Genomic DNA, 25446 nt, shown 5'->3' with positions numbered 1-25446 from the left:
AGAAGATTTCATATCAAATCTTTTGAAATTAGAAGAAACTGAAGTGTATCAGCTTATTAACAGGGTGGCACGGTGGCTCAGTGGTTAGCAGTACTGCCTCACAGCACCACGATCCCAGGTTCGATTCTAGCCTCGGGTGACTGTGTGGAGTTTACACATTCTTCCCGTGTCTGCGTGGGTTTCCTCCGGGTGCTCCGGTTTCCACCCACAGTCCAAAGATGTGCAGGTCTGGTGAATTGGCCATGCTAAATTGCCCATAGTGTTAAGTGCATTAGTAAGAGAGGGGTAGGTTGCTCTTCGGGGGGGGGGGGGGGGGGGGGGGGTCAGTGTGGACTTGTTGGGCCAAAGGGCCTGTTTCCACACTGCAGGGAATCAATCTAAACTAACCTAAGTGCAATTTCATACTAGAGAGAGAGAGGTTAAAATCGAAAGCCCAATGCACTGTGCTACCCTCGACTCAAATGTTTTGAGAGTTAATGCTCCTTTTTCATCAGTTCCAAATGATTTCTTCTGCCATGAATCTTCTTGCAACTTTCCAAACCAATTCAGAAGGGCAAGATTAAGATTTTTTCAAAGTGACCTGATAAAATGCTGAAAGTACTGAATTTCCGAGTATCCTGGATAGAACTACTTTTCACTGTCACAATATTCAAGTTCTCTCACACTGAAAAATATGCTTGGTAGATTGGAGAGATGTGAAAATAAAATAGCTTAACACACTAACAAACAGCAAGTATTACATTATTGGAAAGCCAGCTTAAGTTCAAAGCTCCAACAAGTGATCAAGGCAACATGAACAGGACATTCCTACTTTTGGGAAACAATGCTTCAATAGGACAAGGTAAAACAATAATTTACTACATTGAACTGCTAAATAATTGTAAAGTAGACCCTGCTTGCCAATAAGCATAACATAGGTGCAAGTGTGACAGTAGGTTTTACCCTGAATTTCATGCCCATGGAAGAGCAGATTAGACTAAGAATGAGAGATGTAAAATTTATGATCATAAAGCTAAGAACCAACTATAAACAAGTTAGGATAGGGGCAATAAGAAAATTACTGAAGAGAAATACTCAAAAATCTGCTCAGCATCAAGGAATGTGCCAGACTAGAAAGGGTTCAGTTGGCTTTAGCTATTATTGCACCATATACAGGCGAGAAGACACAAGGTTGTGAGGTGGATGCATTGCTACACAGTAATGAAAAGGATCTGGTGTCACTACTTTGGACACTAAAGATCACTCTCTAGACATTTACAGTTCCAACCAGTGAGCTGACTCAATGCAAGTTATTCTGAACTGTGATGCTTCAGTATTTATGACAGCTTTTGCTTTCTGTAATCTGTCTAATTAAAAGATTCCTTGATCAAGTATTAGGAAGCTGCTTGCACTAGAATTTTGGATATATTGACATTGTTCAAAATAACTAAAATAACTAGCCCAAGCTACCAATGAATTTGTCTCATCCTGATGAAACTGCTATCAGATATTGAGACTTGGCCTTCATTTGTCAAACGCTTAGAAATATGGTCATTTGTCCCAAGCATTAGTTTCTAAAATTTATTTTAGAAGCTTCAACTCAGCAACATTTTCATATCAAATCTTTTGAAATTAGAAGAAACTGAAGTGTATCAGCTTATTAACAGGGTGGCACGGTGGCTCAGTGGTTAGCAGTACTGCCTCACAGCACCACGATCCCAGGTTCGATTCTAGCCTCGGGTGACTGTTGATAGATGATTAGGAAAACTCATGGATTAGACAGCAAAGGAAATTAAGTTAATACCTCATTTCATTGCTCCAAATTGCTTCTGGAGTGTCAAATTCACCTAGGAAAATCTCTGAAAATTTTTCAGGTTCATAATTTTCTAAGTAACAGACCATTGCTTCAGGTAAAATGTGGCCCAGCACACTCCGTTGTACTAGATCTTGCCCTTTTGCCTGCAAAGAATGGAGACAGAATGATGGAAATGGCAAATGTAACATTCCTTGATGCTTACATGGTTTGTGCCTAGAAGAAATGCTAGAATGGGTTTACACACACTCATATGAATGGTGAACATACACCATATATCAGAGAAACTCAGGAATTCTGGAAGCATCTGCAAAGACAGAAAGAGAGAATTAACCTTGATTCCAAAATGACTTATTCAGAACTACAGAACAGTTCCAAAATAAGTCATATCAGACTTGGAACATTAACTGTGTTTCTCTCTCCACAGATACTGACAGATCAGCTGAGTTTCACTAGCATTTTCTGATTTGTTTCAGACTTGCAGCATCTGAAATATTTTGCTTTTAAGTCACTTAGAAATAGTGCTGGAATACATAATTGCCATGATCAATAGGCACCATGATCAATACTGTGTTTGGATCTTCTCAAAAATTACCAAGTTAAGAATTGGAATCAATTAATAGATTACAAAGGAATAACCTAACAGTCATAATATTAAACAGTGAAAATACAGGTAACCCAAAGAAACAATAGCCAAAATCCCAAGTCCTACATCAGGAGCACATATAACATTGACCCAAAAGTATCCCAGACACTGTTGGTACCAGGTCTCATCCAAGTAGAGAATTTTTTTGTTAAGATCACGAGCAGGCAGCCAGGATCATTCCTTGCAAATTTGTTTCACGTCACAATGTCAGGACACTTGAGATACCTTCAGGTGACTAGCTTAGCTACTTGTGTACGAAGTTTCTCCAGCTGCTTGAGTTCAGGGTTTCCAAAGTCTGAGAAGCAGCTGGAGTGATTACATAGAATAAGGGAGGCTGCACGTTTTCAAGATGCCACATTCTAGGTCCTGACACCAGAAACATGTGTACATGAGTGTTTGGGGGCATCTTCAGGATATTAACTGGATGGCCAACCAGAGGACAAGACAGGAAGCTTCAGGGTTTGTGCTGTTCTCAATCTGCTACTCAACATTGGATCTTTAAGGAATGCAGTCTAGATCATAGCACCAACAAGCAAACAGTTAGGGGACAGACAAGTATTTCAGTATCCATCAGAAGACCTGCATGGTACATTCTATGTATAAAAAGTGATCACCGTTGCAGGTGCAATAAACTGAGCCAGAAATTATAATACCTCTCTGATTAACAACATATAACGAGCAAATATTGTGGTCCTGCAGTGAGACTTTTAGGAGTCAAGTAACAAAACAGAGTTTTATAGTAAACTCTGAATTACGCCCAGTGCCATACTGCAATGTACATAGAACAGTAAAATAGGAAGGATTAAAGTGTGGATCGAGGCCTAGTTCAAGAGGGTAGGCTTCATATTCTTGAGACCTCCGAGACTCGCTCCTGGCAGGAAGGACATAGTCAAAGGCTTACGATGCAGCTCAACAGGACTGGGACCAATGCTTGCACAAGGACGTTCACCTATATAGCAGGAGAAATGGGAATCCAAATGCAAAAATAGAAGACAGGGATAATGTGCATGAAAGGAGTGAATGTTGGGTACTACAGCAGAAGGTGGTACCACGATATCAGGTGGTATGGGTGAAGGAGGAAGATAAGTGAAATAAGTATATTATCTAAAACAGTAATAAATAAGGTTGCTGAGGTACAAGCACAAACAGCCTTGTAGAATGATATGGTGGGAATAATAGAAACATGGTTTTAAAAATGTTTTGAGGACTTGTGGGCACCATGGATGTTACAGTAAACAGGCTCAGATTTGTCATGAAATAGAAGCTGGTAACAAATGCCACCTTAGAAAAGGTCCTTTTAGATGCAATTTAGTTACCCAGACTAAACTAGCTTTGATGGTTTTATTCATGCTGGTAAGAAAGATGCACAAAAATAGATTTTGATCAATAATTATAGCACTATGTAGCATAAAACAAAGTTAAGGGTTTCAAGTAATAATGCCAAGTTTTATAATTATACTGCCAATTGAAGAAATGTATTCTATTGTTTATACTAGTTGTTACATGCCCCTTAAAGATCACACACATTATGAAATAGAGTAGCATCATTAGGATGTAATTACACTGAAGCACAAGGGCTGGAAAATTAGAAAGCTCAGCAACCAAGATCTTTACTTCCCCACATAACAGTTTAGTTGATATCTTGAAACAAGACAACTAACCATGCAAAGACTAAGTATAAACTGCAGACAATGCAATGATTGAACACAAGTTCATATAAAAGGAATAATATAGAAAAGAAAAATTGATTGAAACATGAATCACACGAGGGGCTGCAGCTTGAATCACTAAGCAATTTATTTTATACTGACCTCTTCTGATCTGAATGCCTGTTTCAGATGAGTATACTTCAAAAACCTAAATAGAAGAAAAAAAGTTTCATAAATTTCATCGAGTTTTGCAGGCCAGATCAAAAAAACACGTATAGAACAATATTCTTTTCCTGTTAGCAGAATGTTCGATAATGCTCCTACCTTGCAATTGGAAGCACATTGGAACCCGTGTACATCATTATAAAGAAAAACACACCAGTAAGATAAAGGCGAGGTAACTGTGGGTTGTCTTGCATCACATGGTGCAACAAGTTGGCAACTTTCTCAACCAGAATGGGATCAAAAGTAACCAAAAGCTAAAATAAAAAGATGATTTAGTGAACCAATGCGAATCAATATTCTTTAAGTTTAATTTTGCTCAACGGGTTGAAACAAAAATAAAAAGATGGAACTGTTTGGAAAAACAACTGGGTACCTGAACAATGTGAGAGAGGCATGTATTGTCTGTAAGCAGCCGCTTAATTCTGGGTAGGGGTCTGATAATTGCATTGTCTTGATCCCTGAAATATGAAAAGCATTTGACATTCTTACGCATAAATACAGTTTACAAATACTGTGGTATATAACTTACATTACAGCATCACTTCAAGTACTTTCAGATACATGAAAATTCTCCAGTTTTCCTTTGTCTTTATCTTCAGCTTTATGTTGGTAACATTGTTGATGCCTATTTAAACAACTTTAAAATTGATAACTAACTTGCTATTTAAGTTTCCCACAAGCAGTAGCATCAATTGCCAATATTTGGCTGCATTTTTTTTCCCTGTCATATCACTAGCAATGCTGAAGAATACATTCATGTGTAATATAATTACTGTGCGGCAATCACTTTCACCTAAAGCCCAGCTCCCCACTGCCTGTCCGCATAATTTTATCATCAGTGTCTCTTTCACAACTTATGGCAATCCTTAAAACAAAAAACTTCCCTCCACAAACTGCAGAAGTCTATGAACAGAAACATTTTGCTAACCTGACAGGGTTCAGCCAAAACGAATAAAAAGAGAAACTTCGTAATAGAAAAATCAAAACGAGAGCTCTTTCACAGACACAAGAGCAATTTATCATTCATCTCAATAAAATGTAATTATGATCCACAGCTCGGAGCAAACACAGAACATATGGCATAAATAAAAAGACACTAAAGGTGGGAGTCAGAATGGTAATTGACTTTAACACAGAAGACTGGGCACATTTTCCCTCAAAACAGAGACAGAGGGAACCAGGGATACTTGAAAATCAACACAGCATAACAATCAACTACAATGAAAATATGCTGGCACTTCTGGCTGAAGGTGGCTATATGCCCATTGACAGCCATGTTACCTAAATGACAACAATACACTTGAAAAATACTTCACTGGGTATAGAATCTTGTGATGTGTGGTGGTCATGAAATGTAAAAGCAAACATTTTCTGCTGATTAGCAAAATTATTTCAGTGGGTTTATCATCACAAACTTTCAATATTCTAATATCTATATTAGTTCCCATCAACATTCTAAAGCTCCAATTTCTAGGTTTTTTTGGCATAACTATAACTAATCGTATCCTTGTAATTAATCTTTATTTCTTCTCAAACGTTATATCTTACCAAAGTATGAAGTGCTTAGAATATCATTCAATATATCAACTAGGATTTAACTAACATTATCAACTTGACATCACTTTTATATTTAAATTCTTTATAAAACCTTGAAAAAGTCTCTCAATTAATCAATTTATACTTTTCATTTATGTACAGCCATATTTCTGTCCCATCATTCAAAAATATCACTTTAGGGGACTATTTATGCCACTATTACTTCACATTTATCATCAGCGACTTTCCCTGCATTTATTCCAGCTTCAGTCTCTGTATTCTTAATAACTCTGCTTACTCAATTGGATATCTTGCAATCATAATTTTAATTCCTCCCGTACCTATGACCGTTTATTTTGATAACTAGGTCTGTGCCCTTCTAAATAAATTCTCTAAAATAAATGTCAAATGAAGATACCTCCATACCTGCTGGGGTAATATTCACACATGGTAATAAGCATGTTTAGAATAAGAGTAGCAAGGTCAGTCTCATTCAGCACAGCCTGTCCATGAGCTAAAAGACACCATTTCAGCTGCGGAATTGCCTGAAGTGCCCGCCAGCCATCCATGCCCTGTGCCCAACAACGAGTCTTTGGCGTCAATACACCCTTTTTCCAGAATTCTTGCATCTAGGTCAGAAAAGATATTGTTTAAACCTGTGGCAACAAAAACACAATGCTGATAAGCAGTGACTGAAGTTAGGGTTCATTGTTTTGAAAAATAAAATCCAGTTGCATGGACAATTCAGAGGAGCAGCAGGAGGGAGGGCACTGCCTTCACAAACACTTAAACACCTCAACTGACACTATTGTGGCTTCCTTTTGATCGTTTCTTCAGCACTTGACATTGGCTCAAGAGAGCAGTCAGATCCTTTAGAACTCAACCAGCTCTAAGCTATTTAACACAAAGTTAATTAACAAGCTAATTAAACTTTAAATATCTAATCAAAACATCAAGCAGTACTATACGGATTGTAACAAAAAAATGTGTTATGCTAAGTCGTGACAATTTACCTCGAGTGCCAAAACAAGGGGAAAACGTGACAAAGAGAAAGAGAAAGACTTCCAAGAGGTAAAACATTAAAAAATGAATTTTAAGCACCTTTATTAACTAGCTCTTTTTCCCTTTAAATGTGCTTGAGAAAATATTCATGAAAATTATAAATACTGGAACAAGACAAATTCCTCAGCTGGTTCAATTTTATTGCAACTAGTGCCAAAGGGAGCCAAGTGCTTTTGACCACACATGGTGTTGGGTCTGGAATCAACACGTTTACATTCAAAACAAGTGCAGCAACATTTATTTGCCTTGTATAGGAAACCCCCAAGGAGCAATCACTGTACTATGACGAAGTTGTAAAGAATTTACACCAGTGTTAGGAATGTGACTACAGTTAAGATTCAGACATGATATGCATTTGAGAGATCAGTACAACATACCTCTTCAAAACTGTAAGGACCGAGTCTCTCTTTGTCTGCATTTCCAAAGTACCATTCTTTTTCACTTTCTCTCTTCATATCGGGTGATGCTTCAATAACATTGCTCTGAAAATAAACATTACCAGCATGATTTCTCAAACACTTCAAACATTTTCAAAACATGTTTGTAAATTAACCAATCATGCATACCTGCAATGGAACAGTAGCTCTGCTTGTATGGAGATGTGCAAGAGTAAGCAAGTCCACAAGGATTTTCACGCCAGTGGAATCCATGATTTCCTTAACATTTTTCTGCAACAAATTATAGTTTCCAGATGTTCAATCCAATGATTTGGATTACATTGATTATTTAATGCAGTTGCAAAACATCGCAGCCCATAAGCAATCAACTTGCACAAAAACAATTCAAGGTTTTCTTTAAAAAGCCAAGTGACATTTTCAAAATTAGATACTTTCTCACCTTGTTAAGAATCAGTTTGTTCAGAAAAATAATAAGTCTGTCTCTCTCCAGTTTGTCTGTACACTGTAAAACAAGATTATTGGCTGTGATTTACTGTGGATGAAATCTTGATCAGCACTTCAATAAAGCCTAATTGAAGGATTAGGTTCTGACAACTACTTTGCATAAAACATAACTAAAATGGCTTAGTTTATATTGTTCTGTTATTCACAAACTAAGCAGAATGAGCAGTTCAAACAAATTTAAGAAACAATATGCCTCGCTCAAGCAGGAGTTGGTTAGGTTAATTTATACCTCAAACTGCAAATTATATCTATTAATAATTAATCTTAATTATACACGATCACATGGAATTCCAACAGAAAAGACTTGGGAGCAGAACAATTAGCATTCACACACAAATATAGTAACAAACAAACAAATAGCTTCAAGAACATATCAAGCCCTGTCATATGGTGACAATAATATAATTAACGAGCTTACCAGAACCAATGCAGGGTTGGGAGCAGGGGCGACGAAAGTCAAGATTTATACAGTAGTCTATTTATGAAATTCAGTGCAGTTAAAATTAACTGATGCATTAAAGAGAAATATTTAGGACCATCAGTGGTGGTCAATTTAAATAAGCACTTAGATCATCTTTTGCTCCACTTCCAAAACATGAACACCCATTTCAATTGTTTTCTTCACTGCAAAGTAACTGGGTTTGGGCTCCTGCTTCTTTGTATTGTTCCATTCAATATTTTGACTTGTCAAATGAAATTTAGAGACCATCTTGAGACTGCTCTATTGTATTTCTAAGGTCATTGCTAAGAAAATTAGTTTCCTTAGCCTCGACTCTGACTCTTTGGACAACTGGCATAACAGAAAGGGTAGGTACTTAACAAGGGCACAGCTGCAAGTCAACTTTCTGGTCTTGCATTGCCGAAGCTCAATAACTTGCTTGTAAATGTTGCTATGAAACATGTCCAGACAACTTCATCTACTGAATTGGGTTTTGGTTTAATCCAGGTAAGAGATCCAGCCTGAAGATTCACTTCTCATATTTAATATGAATGCAAAAACCCAGCAAAAAGAAATCCACAAGCCGAAAGTAGGATGCATGGCTGCCATATGTTCTCAGAATGCAAAATGTCATCAGATGTCATGCGCAGAACATTCCAGCCATATTCCACTCAAACATTGTGAAAGTGACGCTCATGTTTTGTAGTTTTCCTGTGTCTGCTGATCTTGATAGAATGGTGGGGAGGGGAACAAAATCAGCCATTACTGTACCGATTTATAACATTGTCCAATCCAGAGTCACACTCCTAACTGGAAATAATACTAAATTATTCATACACATCCCTTCCCTCTAAACATGGCAGAGGTACTGCATTTCAGGGTGACAACTAATAAATTCACTTATGTAAAACACTGTTTCATGCACTTAGCACTTAAGCTAGATTAGAAGTGGTTAGTAAATCAGTACATTAAAAGGCTAAAGTTTCAGTTGAAAATGCCCAATTTGAAAAACATCCCACAAGGAATTAGAAGGTATTTTTCCTTCTAGTACTAAAAGCATGGGCTCTGCCAGCCATTTCAAAATTCAAATCATTTCAAATTCACATCATTAGATCACTAGACAGAGCAGCATACCGCAGACGTTAATTCATGCTGTTTTGAAATTGGGTCCATGAAGAATATCACTTAAAATGAAAAATTCATTTATCCCATTACTAAGGATGCTTGTTTCCATCTCGATCATCAAGACTTACTTTGCTCAGCTCATTTGCAGCTGATCAGTTTATTCAAGACTTCATTATCTCTAGATTTGACTGTTCTGTTGCATTTCTGACTGGTGTCCGATATTCTGAACTCTACACTTGCAGCCACCCAATGCTCTGAATTGTCTCAACTCAGGCCAATTCTTGTTCCCTTATCACCCCTGTACTCTCACCATCCTGACTCCCAGTCAAACAAAGTCTTCATTTCAAAATGCTTATTCTTGCTCTCAAATGTCTCCAGTGTCCTCACCCCTTCCCCCATCTGTAAAACTGATCCAGCACCATAATCCCCTGATACATCCACAGTTTTAATTGCTGCAGTGGTGGCCATACCTTTGTTTGTCGAGGCCCAAGTTTGGGACGTCCTCTCTACTACTCTCCCTGTCCCTCACCACCTATAAAAGACAATCTCTTTGACCAAGCTTTAGGTCATCTGACAAAATCTCTCATATGGCTTGCTGTCATACTTGGTTTCAAAATTGTCCTGTGAAGCACTTAATTAAATGTTTAATTCTAGCAATGCCACTATATAAATAGGTTTTGAATGAAACTCTGCCATCACACTAGCCAAGTGTCAAATCTATAGCATTACCGGATGCAGGTGTGGAGAATGTCAATCTTTTTATTTTCAAAAATAACAGAAAATGCTGGAAATACTCAGCAGGCCAGGCAGCAAATGGATAAGGAAACATTTCAGGTCATTGACCATTCATCACAATCAAGAGATGCTCCAGATTTCCCAAAGCACATTGAGAGTCAGGAAAACAAGAGACAGAGGTCTGTGATGGGCAGGAGGGCAAATATAATTAAATGGTTGTTATGGTGACAGTGCAAAAATAAAGATGATAATAAAGGTTTGTACAGAACAAAAGGAGGGGTCCCACTTCTATTCGGATCTCTCAATCTGATCCTATTCAACCGAAGTGCACTGCAAGCTGGAGAAAGTAACATATTTCTTAAACACCACAGCCTTCTGCAACAATAGCATTGAATTTAACAGCCCGAACTTAACCCTTTTAACTATCCATTTTCTCTCAGAAGGCACCTGCTGACAAAGGAGACTGATGACACCATATCTGCGGAGATTAGAGAACATGCAGGCCTACAGTCCCAGAGGTCTACTCAGCTTTCTCCTGTCATTCCTGCCTACGGGGGTTACTTTTCTATCTATGCTACATTTCCCATGGTTGCCTGCATTTACTAGACAGCTATTAGACCTCCTTTGGACCCGTCATTTCTTATCCAACTTGGTTTGCAGTAAAACAATTCATCTCTAGTATATTCTGAAGATAGATAACTGACCTGAACAGCTAACCTATTTTCTCTCTCCACTATCTTACTGGGAGTCAGAGTCAGATGTACAGCACAGAAACAGACCCTTTGGTCCAACTTGTCCAGGCCAAGCGTCCCTAGGACCATAACATTAAGTGTACAAGTCCTGTCCTAATTTGCCCTTCCAAAGTGCAGCACTTCACAATTATCTGAATTAAACTCCATCTGCCACTCCTCAGCCCATTGGCCCCTCTGATCAAGATCCCATTGTGCTCAGGGGTAACCTTCCTCACTGACCACTACATCTCCAATTTTGGGGTTCTCTGCAAACTTACTAGCTATACCTCTTATGTTCACATCCAGATCATTCATATAAATGACTTGCTCAGTATTTTTTGTTAATTCAGGATTTCCATCATTGATGGCATTGTTTTTTGAAATTTGGTCAGTGATTTGCTTTAGTATTTAAAAAGCTCAGTGCTTTTCTTCACGAATTAATTAACAAGGCAAAGATAAGAATGTCGTTACGATACAGCACATACTGTCTACATTGTAACCTTTGCCATACTGGCTTATGACATTTAAAGCGAATAAGGCTTCACTGAACAGTGTTGCACAAATTTGGATTTCAATTTTCTGACAATGGAGGGCTCATTGTTACACAAGTCAAATGGCTCAAAGTCAAATCATCTTCCCTGACTCTAGTCAACATGGAATGTGGTTCACCTATGAAAGAGCACAAGACATAGTGCCATTTGGTCCTTCAAGCCTATTTTGCCATTTGAGATCGTGCTAATCAGCTACCTCAACTCCACCTTCCAACCTTTATATCCCTCGATTCCCTCATGTGCACAAATCTTTCACCTTCAATTTTGAATTATACTCAACAGCTAAGCATCCAGATTTAGTAGAATTTCAAATTCAGAGACCTTTGAAGAGAAGAAATTTATTCTCATCTTAGCCCTAAATGGACAACGGCTTATTTAGCATGTGAACCCAGAGGGCAAAAAATCTTCTCACCATCTACCCTCCAAGAACTTGCTGTGGCAACCTACCCACTATGACTGACAGTTTGTCACATTTGCAAGAGGAACACAGTGGGTGACAAACCCCAGGGAACACAGACCAAAGCTGCCCTTGGGATGACTCATTTCCTTTGGGAGCATTTCAAAAATTCGTTTTCTAACCAACTGAAACTTCTGCTTGTTTAAATTTAAGAACTTCTAGTGCTTCTGGTTCACTTTATAATTCCATTCTATTAGACAGTTTTCCAGGACAGATTCTCTTGAATTCTGCCTGGTTGCTGCATGGCATCAAATTCTCACAATTATGAAACTCCCTTGTTGAAAGCACTATTGGGAATACCTCCCTCCCTCCCTCCCACACTCCCAGCCACAGTCTTTTTGAACAGCTGCTAACCAGCACCTGGAGTGCAATCAGGATGTACAATAAATGCTATAATAGCCAGCAATACCTACCTCCAGTGGTCAAATTTTCGAACATTAGCCTACTTCAGAATTTAAAACAAAGGAAGAACAGAGTCTATGAAGTCAATTACAAAGTTATAAGCCATTGCGGATAGATTCAGAATAGGGCCCCACTATGCATGGGCTAAATAAACCAGCACAATACAAAGCTATTAGAAAAGAAATAGTAGGAATGTTAAAGTTGCTAGTGCCTTACCAGACAATAGGGCTGCTCTCTCCGCGACAGAGCTGCAGTAGTTTAACCTGAGAGTCTCCTCACACAAGGGGAGAGGTTGAGAAGGAGAGTCCTTCATGTTAAACTCAGCCAGTGGGAGTTGAACCCACGCAGTTGGCAGCACTGAGCTAACTGACTCCAAAAACAGCTTATTTCTGTTTTTTTTTAATTCATTCACAAAACGTGGGTGCCACTGGCTGGGCCAGCATTTATTGCCCATCCCTAATTGTCCAGAAGGCAGTTAAGAGTCAACCTGACTTGGTCACGGTGACTCGATTTGGAGTCACATGTAGGCTAGACCAAGTCAGGATGAAAAAAATTCCTTCCTTAAAAGGGCATTACTGAACCTGATAATCCTGACAGTCAGCATTGGTTTCATGGCCATCATTAGACTCTGAATTCCAGATTTTTATTGGATTTAACTTCCACCACCTGCCATGACAGGATTCGAACTCAGGTCCACAGAACATTACCTACATCTGGATTAAGTCTAGCAAAAATACCACCAGGCCACCATCTCCCCCATTATACACTTAAACCAACAATAGTTTTTGTAATAGTACAATTAGTCAAATTCCCAGATTCCAATTCTTAGAGTATAAACTCCACAGCTTCCTAGCGACAGGGTAACTAACCTGGACTGTCACCAGAGAAAAACAAACACGGTTAGGTTAGATTACATTTTTGCACAGGAATCTAAGAAAGCAGGAGCAAAGGCCACTTGGTTTAAAAAAATCTCAATTACTTTTGTTACGAAATGTATTTGGTTCATGATTAAAGTGTATCAATGATTTTCACTGACACCTTAGGAGCAGAGATATAGCTTTAAATAAAATTATCAATTTCTTGGTCTCTTCATTTTCACCTTCTTCCAGCTACAGGTATAGATAATAAGCTCCAATTTTAATTTCATCTACAAAGAACTTGCACCTAACCTGAACAAAAAGTTGTTTTGTAAGTCAGGGGCGGCACGGTGGCACAGTGGTTAGCACTGCTGCCTCACAGCACCAGGATCCCGGGTTCAGTTCCAGCCTCGGGCAACTGACTGTGTGGAGTTTGCACATTCTTCCCGTGTCTGCGTGGGTTTCCTCCGGGTTCCTCCCACAGTCCAAAAATGTGCAGGTCAGGTGAATTGGCCATGCTAAATTGCCTGTAGTGTTAGGTGCATTAATCAGGGGGAATGGGTCTGGTGGGTTACTCTTCGGAGGGTCGGTGTGGACTTGTTTCCACACTGCAAGGAATCTAATCTAATCTTAAACACATTAGGCAAGGTCTTTTCAAAAAAAAAAAATGGGCGGCACGGTGGCTAGCACTGCTGCCTCACAGCGCCAGAGACCTGGGTTCAATTCCCGCCTCAGGCGACTGACTGTGTGGAGTTTGCACGTTCTCCCCGTGTCTGCGTGGGTTTCCTCCGGGTGCTCCGGTTTCCTCCCACCATCCAAAGATGTGCAGGGCCAGGTGAATTGGCCATACTAAAAAATTGCCTGTAGTGTTAGGTAAGGGGTAAATGTAGGGGTATGGGTGGGTTTCGCTTCGGCGGGTCGGTGTGGACTTGTTGGGCCGAAGGGTCTGTTTCCACACTGTAATGTAATCTAATCTAATCTAATCAAAAAAAAAGTCAGACCTACAAGTAACCAGCATGGCACAAAAACATAAAGGGATAGCCTTTAAACATACATAAGCATATTCTATTACACATGGAGGAAACATGAAAATAAATTCCTTGATAAACAGCTGAACCCAGTTCAAAAGAACACTTTGATATCATTTTGCAAAGTGTATAACACAAGTTAACTTCAACTATTTTATAGCTTCAAAGTTCTAATATCATAAAACACGTCCAATGTAATCCTCAAGAGTACAGTTCTGACAAGAAGAAAATTAAGACAGAAATCCCAAGACTAGAACAACCGGTGTCTTTAATGCTACTGCAACGAAAAATATAGAGAATTGATACCTTTGCAAAAACTAGGCTCCATATGCAGCTTGTCTAAAAAAAATGTGCTAAGCTAACAAGAACAAAGTTCAAAAGATTTGTTGTGCTCACCCTGTCCAGCATTCCAACAATGTATTTAGTATCACTGAATGGTCCTATCTCCTCATAGCATTTGCCGTAAACAATGGTCAAAGCTTGTAAACATAAACACTTCATATTCACTTTAGGGGTAAGCAAGAAGCGATGATACAACTCATTGAAAAATTCATACCTGTAATAAATGCACACATTGAAACAAGGTATAAAGGGGAAAATATAATTAAACAAGGAAATTTGTTACAGGAATTCAGGCTTACGATCTCTTGATTGTAATCGACTCTTCATTTTCACCTTCCTCCAACAACAGGCGGAGATAATAATCTCCGATTTTGATTTCATCTGCAAGGCACTCATATCTAACCTGAACAAGAGGGGAAACAATGGGCAGAGTTGAAAATCCCCAAACCAACTGAAAATAGCATAAGTCTGCGACTGCAGGTGATAAAATGATTCTTCCAAAAGGGAGATAGCACACAAAAGAAAATATAAAACAAGCAAAACCAGAAACAAATTGGGCACAACAAAACACAAGACGAGCAAAACCAAATAAAAGTACCAAAATTAGCAAAAAGTATAAACAAGCAACAAAAAAAAAGAGGAAGTGAGTATAAACCGAAAAAGTGGACAACAGCATTACACCTTTCACAGGAAAATTCTGGGCACTTATTTTTAGCTTGGTCAATGTAATAAGTTTCCTTCAGTTTTAGTCGAAACCTACCCAATAAACAGTTCAAAATAAAGCTAAAAATGCTGATTTTTCTTCATTTGTGAGTTTTTATATATTCAAGGAGACAAAAAGTGAAAAACTTATGATCCCAGCTGGTGTTAATACAGAGCAAGCCAGTTCCCAGAGGGAAACCGGTTTGTTAGATCCTCACGCTGGAGGTCAGTTACTGAATACTGACATAAGACTTTGTTTTAACCTAAAGAATACAGCATTAAACAAAGTTTTTTTTAAAAAAAACTATGAACTACATCATTTTGGACATATTATTACAAAGTTTTAACTACAAATATCAAAAAAAAAGATTCACATTCCTTTCATTCCAGCAAAATCCTTACAAAGACCCAAATGTCAGTGAAGACACCACCATCTCCACACTGAATTTCCTTGCTCAGACTCAATGGGACAGTTGCAACTGGTTTCCTTTCCACAAATTTCAGTGCAGTCCCCAGAAGCTAGTCCCCTTCAGCCGATCTCACCCCTCAAAATAATCGAAGAAAAACGGCAAACTAAATTTGCTATTACAATGAAAGGTTCGTGATTTATTATCTGGAATAATGAGTTTCAGATTGGGCAGTATCATGCATAGATTTAAGTTTGACCTGTATTTCAATATTGTGGGTTAATGAGGGAAGACAAATTACTAAAGGCAGAGTAGTTCTGGTGAGTCTGGAAATATATTTAAATTAGGCTTTTAAAAGTATTTAGGACAAAAGTAGAAGGAAGTGATGGGGCGGGGGCGGGGGCGGGGGGGCTGCAATAAGACAAAGCTTCAGAATCAGAAGGCTGTGGACAAGAAACTTAAGCAACTCAGAAATAAACTCACTTGATAAAACAGCATACTTAAGGGCCTCAGGAAGGAGTATTGCACAAAACATATCAAGTGAACATAGATGTCTTCCAGAAACAAACAAATACAACTGGGCGAAATGAGTAAAGGAACTCTAAAGTGGAAACAGGGTGACCCTTCATTGAGGCTTGAGATGCTGTGAAAGTTATTGTTGAAGGGATAAGAATTGAATCTTATTTCTGATTTTTGTAATAAGTCCATTTCATCTAGTTTTTGTAGAGCTTTTAGAAAGTGGTGTAAAATAAACTGGAATATTCTTTTGCTCAAAGTAGGTTGATAGCCTCTTGTGAATATGCTCAGTGACTGACCATCATGGTAATCAAACTGCAAACAAAGTCTGTCACGTTTCACTCGAATCTGACTTGTTCAGTATCATCAGCTGGGATCATAATTATGAATTTAACTTCAAAGTGAATTCACAAGTTCCCTGTTTTCTGCAATATGTCACACAGTGACACACATTACTGACTGACCAACTTTTTGCATTTCTCGCTGTGCAACTGGACTCCTGTTACTGGGGAACAGAGGAGTTTCTTTTCCATTTTGTTTAAATTTCATTAAAATGTATGAGAACAAACAGAACAACTTCTTGCACAAACCCAACAAAATTGAAACTAAACCATGTCTTGTCTTCTTAGTCCTGCCTCTATTTATAGGTCTTGATTTCTTAAGATGGGTAATTTCATCTAGTTCTTGTTGAGCTTTTAGAAAGTTTTGTACAAAATAAACTTAAATATTCTTTTGCTCAAAGTAGGTTGACAGCCTCTTGTGAATATGCTCAGTGGCTGACCACGCCCCCCCCACCCCCTGGAAATGACACCCACCTGAAGAAACCAAGACCTATGTAGAGAGAGGCGGAACATACCAACAGCGTTTCACTGGAGACATTCTGGTGTTACCTAGTCATGGTGACGAAACGTCTGAAAAACAAACTTTCCAGCTCAGCAAGCTAACTTATCAAACTGAGCTACAAGTTTTCTAAAAAAAAACACTAAACAAAGTTAAATGGTATAATTTTAAAAGGAATGTAAGACTCCTGGGAGTTAAAGTACACATACTTGGCAGGATAAAATTTACAATGTTTGAAAAACATACTTTTATAAACGTCAGAAAAAATCTGCATGATTTACATGGAGGAAATGAAAACCATTGTTTAACTCATGGAGACAGGCTAGCACTCAGACATTTTTATATAAAAAGAGTGGAATTAGTTTTATAGTACACATCATTTCTCCCCCCAAAAGCTCTACACACAAACATCCAAGTGAAGCAATTAAAAGGAGTAAGCAAGATACACCACATTTGACATGAATTAGTTGACTGGTATAATTTAAACTGCTTTGTATGGTCCTTCAAATCATCGAATTCGATCACATATTTGATTAGAAAACTAATATGTGAAGTAGTTGTTACCAGAACACATTCCTATAGCCAAAGCCCCATACTAAGATCAGCTCACTTTTACGTGATGAGAGTGTTCAAGTGGTATTCCAGGACTGAAGCACATAAAACTTAAGCCAACCCATCAATGCAGTATCGAGGAGTGCTATATTGTCAAGTGGTGCGATGAGGTATAAAGCAGTTGATTAAAATAGACAGAGATCTCTGTTCTAATGCTGATTAACTGTTCAACCAGTAGAAACAAAGCAGACAAAACACGCCCAGAAACCCTAGCCACTCTCCCCTACAAAGACATCCCTGATATGACTGCCAGACTACTCAGACCCCTTGGTATCATGGTAGCCCACAAACCCACCAATACAAAAACAGCAGCTCAAACTTGAAAGACCCTATACAATGAGCAAAACTAATGTCATTTACAAAATACCATGCAAGGACTGTAACAAACACCATACTGGACAAACAGGTAGAAAACTAGCCACCAAGATACATGAACACCAACTAGCCACAAAAAGACATGACCCTCTCTCACTAGTATCCTCACACATGTATGAAGAAGGACACCACTTCTACTGGGACAAGACATCCATCCTAGGACAAGCTAAACAAAGACATGCACGAGAATTCCTAGAAGCATGGCATTCCAACCGGAATTCTATCAACAAACACATCGACTTGGATCCCATCTATCACCCTCTGAGAAAAAGGAACTGGAAGTGACTTCATCACAGGAAATAACAAAGAAACCCAAACATAAATACAAGGCAGGTATTTTCAGCATTGCATCACATGAGGTTCACCGAAGATGTTACCTAGTAAGGTAATGAAACGTCTGGAAGTAAACCTTTCAGCTCAGCAAGCAAACCTACATCCAAAACCTCAACCTAAGCTACAAACCTTTTCAAAACTCACTAAGTAGAAACAAACTTTTATAAGGCAGTTTTGTATATTGGTCACCTTGAATGAAAAAATCTCTCAGACACAGCTGGCTAACCGTTGACATCCTTGTTGGAGCTAAGACATACCTTTGTTGTCACACATTGTGATTTTGAATGTCTATGGCTACCACTGGAAAGCCAATGCCCAAGATATGAGAGAACCATTGCAAAAGTTCAGTCAAGTACAGTTTCTTTCCTGGACATGGACCAAAGTCCCATATTATGGTCACAATTCAAATGGTTTTCAGAGGCCACAACTCAGTTGAATTCACATGACACGAAGATCCATAAATACCTGGCCAGACCCACTGAATTTGTTTTCCTGATGCGATGTATAGATAGTCAGACAACAAAAGTAAAATTTAGACTGAGTTGCACGTTGCCAACAGTAGTCATAATTTGTCCAGCACAATTTGCTTTTTTAAAAAAATGTATTTAGAACATAGAACAGTACAGCAAAATACAGGTTCTTCAGTCCACAATGTTGTGCTGAGCATTTATCTTAACCTAAGATCAACCTAACCTACACACCCTTCAATTTACTGCTGCCCATGTGCTTGCCTAGCAGTTGCCTAAAGGTCCCGAATGTCTCTGGTTTTACTACCACTGCTGACAGTGCATTCCACGCCCACATTACTCTCTGCATAAAGAACTACCTCTGACATCTCCCTCGTACCTTCCTCCAATCACCTTAAAATTATGACCCCTCATGACAGCCATTTCTGCCCTGTGGAAAGGGCTCTAGATACCTACTCTATGACTCTCATTACCTTGTTCACCTCTATCAAGTCACCTCTCTTCCTCCTTCTCTCCCATGTGAAAAGCCCTAGCTTACCCAACCTCTCTTCATGAGAGTAGCCCTCCAATCCAGGCAGCATCCTCGTAAATCTCTTCTGCATCCTCTCTAAAGCATCTACATCCTTCCTTTAATAGAATATGGTGTCCAGTTCTGGTCACCCCAAGTGCGGTCTCTGCAGGAGTTTATAGAGCTTCAGCAAAACCTCACGACTCAAACTCAATTACCTGTTAATGAAAGCCAAAACACTATATGCCGCCTTAACAACCCTATCAACTTGGGTGGCAACTTTGAGGGATCTATTTATGTGGACTCCAAGCTCCCACTGTTCCTCCACACTGTCAAAAATCCTGTCTTTAACCTATTATTCTGCATTCAAATTCGATCTTCCATAATTAATTACTTCACACTTTTCCAGGTTGAACTCCATCTGCCACTTCTCAGCCCAGCTCTGCATCCTGTCAAATTTCTTGTTGTACCCTGCAACAGCCCTTGACACTATCTACAATACCACCGAGCTTTGTGTCATCAACAAACTTACTAACCCACCCTTCCACTTCTTCATCCAAGTCATTTATAAAAACTACAAAGAGCAGAGGCTTAAGAACAGATCCCTGCAGGACTCCACTAGTCATTAACCTCCAGGCAGAATACTTTCCATCCACTACAACTCACTGTCTTCTTTCAGCCAGCCAATTCTGTATCCGAACAGCAAAATTTCCTTCTATCCCATACCTAACTTTCTGAATGGGCCTACTGTGGGAAACCTTATCAAATGCCTTACTGAAATTCATATCCACCACACCCACTACTAGACCTTTGTCAACTTGTCTCATCATATCCTCAAAGAACTCAATAAGGCTCGTGAGGAGTGACCTGCCATCTGTGGAATGTGGCGTTGCTGGCTGTGCTAGCATTTATTGCACATTCTTAACATGAAGATAGTCTTGCCCATGTGATTTCAAACTAAAATCAGGACAGAAAAATTTCTTCCTTGAAGATGAAAAAAGTAAACCAGATGGATTTTTACAATGATGAAAAGCGATTACATGGTCACAATTAGGCCACCTTTATGTTCCAGACTATTATTGAATTCAAATCTGCCATGATGGGGTTCAAACCCTTAGAACATTAACCTGAGTTGCTGGATGATTTGCCCAATGATATTATCACTACTCCTCCACCTCCCCATGTTTAAGGCTCACTAAATATTGGGTAAGACCAAGATTGATAGAAAGAATAAAATGAACAATTGCATTTAATAACTTCACCTCAAAAATCAATTTCTCTTACTTCAAATTCCTGGTGATTCCAAGAAATAACACTAGCAATTCCCAATTCTTTGTCAATGTTAAAAGCCCTTATTTCTGCTTCAAAAGCATCTCTCAATTCTTCTCTCGTTTTGTAATTCCAAATTAAGTTAGATTTGGCATGATCCATCTGAAACCTGTGTGTAAAAAAAAACTTTTATTTCAATTTGTTGGATTAGATGATGAAATTCAGAATATGTACTAACTATACTAGAGTACCATTTCCTACAGCTAAGGCATCAAAATAAGCTAATTTTAGACATGAAAGACTTGTCCATTTACTGACTAGTTGTGTAATACACAAAGGAGTTACTCAACACATCATAAAAGCACCTTGCAAAACAGGCTGCAAAATAAAGTTCAGAAATATTTTTCTTCCAGAAAAGTTGACAGTTTCTCTACTGGCAGCACATCAGTATGAGACAAATACTGTCATGTGGCCCATAGCCAAATAAGTTAATATGTAACAACAGAAGTTCCTCAAAAAGCTCAGCAGGTCTGGCAGCACTTGGAGAGAATTCAGAGTTAACATTTTGGATCAAGTGACCTCGACCTGAAACATTAACTCTGATTTCTCTCTACAAATGTTGCCAGACCTGCTGAGCTTTCCCCAGCAGTGTATATTTATGTTCCTGGTTTACAGCATCTGCAGTTCTTTTGGTTTTTTTTTTATTAAGTTCATATGTAACCAACTAGTTCATGAAAAGGCATCCAGAGGAGCACACTATAGTATTAGCCACAGCTTCCCAAGAGGAGTGGAAAAGCAAAACAGACATTTCAACTACTACTCATTCTAAATACATTGGAGGTAAGTGAAAGTTACAATTCAAAATTTTTTTTTTTTTTAAAAAAGTGTTTTACTTGTAGTAGAAGAGATCCCAGTTTGCTTCTATTTTAATCCTTTGTCGCCTTTTTCTTAAAACAACTGGTTTTTGGTTGGCATTCTATAAATTAGAAAAGGAAATCTGCTTTAAATCATTAGTTAAAACAATATCAACATGGGCAAACAAGTTTACAACTAATTTGTGACGGCAGATTACACAACAAGTCATAATTCTCCAGTTTGGGTGCTTCATGCTTATACATTTGAAGTTATATTTTGAATAGGTTTCTCAGTAAGGGCATGACGATTAACCTACCAAAACCTTGAAAAAACTAAACAGTGAAATTCTCGATATGGAATTTGAAAATAAAGCTTTTAATTAAAAGGATTATTTAATTAAAGGCTTTAGTTTTTGCAATGTCTATGTGCATTTAGTCAAAGATTTTGAAAAACTGAAGTTATTTGACATACTATCCTTTTTACTCTTTAGTTAGATTCAGGACTCATGGTTACATTATGACCATCCAAAATAGAGAAAAGATCTGTTCTGAACTATAAATTTTCCTCAAATCAACAATGGGCAATTCAAACCCATTACCAAGTAATTTCAATAAGTTTCAAACAAAAATAAAAACAAACGGTGTGGCTGAGTATTTGGGCAAATGCAGCTGATCTTACAAAGGGAAGATGGATTTGTAAACTATCAATTAGGTCTGGTTAATTTTGAGGTAAAAGACAAGAAAGTATTTGTGGATGTTATGTACCGGGACTTCCAGAAGGCATTCAATAAAGTTGTGCTTAAAATATTAAAGACAAAAAATAAATGCATGGAATAAAGACATGCCTCAAGAAAGGGAGAGGGGATTTGTTGAGAGATAGGATAGATAGTATGGACGATGGTATTCACAAACTGGCAGTATTTAGGCAGTAGTGATGCTGGTGTCTGGGCTGGGACTCAACCTCTATTTTTCTCTATGATAAATGAAGAAAGTTAAATCTGCAAGACTGGTGACTATACATAGTGCAGCAACACAGACACAGTAATCAATAGAACATTGACTGGGAAGAGAGATGGAGAGTAGGTAAAACAGAGCTGAAGGCTAATGTGGGGATATATGGAGTCATCCACTCTTGCTTTAAGACAGCATTTTAAAACGGTGAGGAAGTCGGGACTGTGGGACGGCAGACAAATTCAGGGAAATCAAGAACAGAAGAGATGCTTCATAGGCCAAAATATATCTTATTCTAAGGGACTCTCAACACACAAAGGAAGTTATGTCAAAGCTCGGTTGAGACCTCACCTGGAGCACTGCACCTCAAGAACATGATACTAAATTAGGGGATACAGATTCTTCTGAATAATACCTGGGCTAAAAGAGCAAAATGAAGAGAATAGGCTGCGTACAGTAATCTTATATTCACCTCAGTCATTATACCAGTAAGAATCAGTGGTTTTATGATGGAAGTAATTGATTGTTTGTCCCCATCTATTTCCTCAGGTAGGTTAAGTCAACAAAAGAAGTCATAACCTTTACATTAGGCCAGGCCATTTAGGAATTCTAGAGAAGCATTTCTTCACACAAAACAGTGAAATCTGGAACTCAGTCTCAATAATGTTTTAGGGGAACAAGTCAGAGAACTTTAAAGCAGGGATTGAAATTGCTCAGTAATGGGTGTAAGGATTAGAATATCAAAGTTGGTGTGTGGACATAAGATTCAGATTAACCAAATTTGACTGTATGACCAAACAAGTTAAAAGAGCTGACTGGTTTGTCTACACACCAAGACATTATCCAAATAGTTACAGAATGAAAGAGAGGGGATTTGAAGTTCAAACGAATAACAACCCTAACCATGTCAATTCATCATACTTCTTGATTCAAACTCCAGATACAATCACATTTCAATTTTTTTTTTGGAGAGGGAGCAAACACTAGGGATTTTATGTTAAGGCGATTTTAGAACTTAGTGCTCTTTTCCTTATACTGTCAGAACAAAACTGCTTGGCAAACGTCTACAAGTAATGAGGTAGCGTTTCCACTGTTACTCTGGATTATTTGGCACTAAAAGATCAATTCATGCAATTGATGTGAAATATTTAAGCGTCAATTACATTCAGGGCAACACAAATTTCTGCCAGTTTAGAAAAGGGTCCTGTGTACTGAAAACTACTAGGATGATTCATTCACTACCAAGAGATTACCCGGTGAGCTCATTTCAAGACAAATTAGGTGGCTCTAAATTTAGATTCTTTGGTTATAGCGCAGAATTTAAAAGCTTTATAATTACTAAAAACTGACCACTATAGTCCAAAACATCTAGGAAACACTTGGGCATTTTATGATGATCACTTTCAGCCATTTAACATCTGGTAAGTCAAGTACTATTAACGGTTAACAGTGCCTTACACATTGGTATGGGTTTGGGTGGAGTACTCTTCAGAGGGTCAGTGTGAACTTGTTGGGCCGAAGGGCCCAGTTCCACGTTGTAGGGATTCTATGATCTATATGATATGCTGAATGCAACAGCCACACCAGGTACTGAAAATGCAGAACATATGCAGCAATGCTGAAGTGTGTAAAATAAATTTCATAACACAGAAGTATGGGTGCTTAAATTCTATGCCATTACTGGTAGAGCTGAATAGACAAGTGTGTGCCATAATAGACCATTGTCAAACATGTTGGCCAATATTGTCATTTGTGCTCCAAACTGAAAAGGTTAGATGACGTTTGACCATGCAACCACCTGTAAATTAGGTCAAAGTAAAATAAATTGTTCAAATACAGTTAATATGGCATCAGCTTTATCACATCCACTTGGAAAAATGAGGCACTAGAAGCTAAAACTATCTTGGTTACCGAACAAGCTAAACAGTGAGGTGGTGTTTGGCTATACCAGGACTTGAAAAGGATTCTAGATACTAGGACAAACAGACCATGTGAAGCTCTAAACATCAATTAAGAAGTGACTACAGAAATCAACCCAAAAAGCTACGTAGCAAAAATTAGCATCTGCAAACTTGAACACTAACGACTGAACTCAGGAAGAATGAAGCATTTCCCCATCGGTGGCTTGCTATACATTAGCAGAATCTAAAAAGTCAAATTTCAGATTCCCTTCATCAATTTCCCGTAACAGATGAAACTATTGCCAGCTGGACTTTGCATTGGTCGAGAGTACACCACGTTTCTTTTGGTGGAGGGGTGTCCACCAAATATGCAAAACACATGCCCAGAATCTTTCCAGTATCAGGATACAAAAGGTTCTAATGCACAAGGCTCACTGGAATTTCTTGCGAGCCAGCCCTACATGAGGGAAACATTTTAGTGAAAAGGTCTAATTTAGGAGAAGAAGCAAGATCAGCATTTTCAGTCTCCGATCCTCATTTACTCCCCACAAAATAATAAAACAAGTAACTATGATAGGGATAGCTTCTTTACAAAATCATTACCAATAGGTAATAGTTTAATCTTTAGCAAAACTCAGGTCAGTGTACAGAAAATCAACTACACTCATCACAGGTACATTAAGCCAACATGCATAATTATACACCAACTAAAAGCAACTCTTACTTACCAGATTATTCCTGTCCTGCTTTTGAATTAATAGCAACAATGGCATGGGAAAAAAAACAAAAGGAAAATTTTAAAGCAAAGTGAAACCAAATTTTCTAGAAAGCAGTGGTCAATACTTTATTAATACAGGTGCTCATTCTCTGGGGTGAAGAAATTCATCCCCCCACCCCAACATGGCAGGTTTGTACAGTCAAAATTTATATAAAACCTTCAAACCTCAATACTGAAATACAATTAAAAATGGCTTTCAATGGATTGCATCATTGTTTTACACTAAAGACAAATGTCTGTTTAAACTGTGCCATTTTTCATCTTGCAATCTGTTCACATGAAGTCCATAATGATATCAGGCTTCCGTAATGATACTTGAACTGGAATTTAACTGAATCTTACTGTGCAGAAAGTGGCCATTTAATCCTTCATGTCAGTGCCAGCTCTTTGGAACAGCATCCAAATAGTATCCTGCCCCTTGTACTTTCCCCATTGACAATCCTTCCTTTTTAAA

The 25446-nt window shown here is 38.3% G+C and overlaps 1 protein-coding gene across 8 annotated transcripts in view; it reads right to left on the bottom strand.

Moving 5' to 3' along the window:
- dnajc13 (dnaJ homolog subfamily C member 13) overlaps nucleotides 1-25446 on the bottom strand; it is a 151429-nt gene that overhangs the window by 55269 nt on the left and 70714 nt on the right. For 7 of the 8 annotated variants that reach the window (XR_015752825.1, XM_043719456.2, XM_043719454.2 and 4 more), the window contains 13 exons: nucleotides 24943-24960; nucleotides 21402-21484; nucleotides 20524-20677; nucleotides 14779-14882; nucleotides 14534-14693; nucleotides 7748-7810; nucleotides 7477-7578; nucleotides 7288-7392; nucleotides 6275-6477; nucleotides 4686-4770; nucleotides 4412-4566; nucleotides 4250-4295; nucleotides 1784-1938 (listed from right to left, as the gene is read on the bottom strand). Coding sequence is in view for 7 of the 8 variants with exons in the window: in XM_043719456.2 (XP_043575391.2) it covers nucleotides 1784-1938; nucleotides 4250-4295; nucleotides 4412-4566; nucleotides 4686-4770; nucleotides 6275-6477; nucleotides 7288-7392; nucleotides 7477-7578; nucleotides 7748-7810; nucleotides 14534-14693; nucleotides 14779-14882; nucleotides 20524-20677; nucleotides 21402-21484; nucleotides 24943-24960 (1433 nt within the window). In the remaining variant the exon portion in view is untranslated. The remainder of the gene's footprint in view (nucleotides 1-1783; nucleotides 1939-4249; nucleotides 4296-4411; nucleotides 4567-4685; nucleotides 4771-6274; nucleotides 6478-7287; nucleotides 7393-7476; nucleotides 7579-7747; nucleotides 7811-14533; nucleotides 14694-14778; nucleotides 14883-20523; nucleotides 20678-21401; nucleotides 21485-24942; nucleotides 24961-25446) is intronic. The other variant, XM_043719453.2, reaches the window with a different exon arrangement.

Source organism: Chiloscyllium plagiosum, unplaced genomic scaffold, assembly GCF_037043375.1.
Source record: "Chiloscyllium plagiosum isolate Xiang-an unplaced genomic scaffold, Cpla_swu_hap1 HiC_scaffold_34, whole genome shotgun sequence".
In the NCBI taxonomy this organism is placed as follows: Eukaryota; Metazoa; Chordata; class Chondrichthyes; order Orectolobiformes; family Hemiscylliidae; genus Chiloscyllium; species Chiloscyllium plagiosum.
The sequence above is the reverse complement of the archived record's forward strand: the minus strand, read 5'-3'. Positions and strand labels throughout refer to the sequence as shown.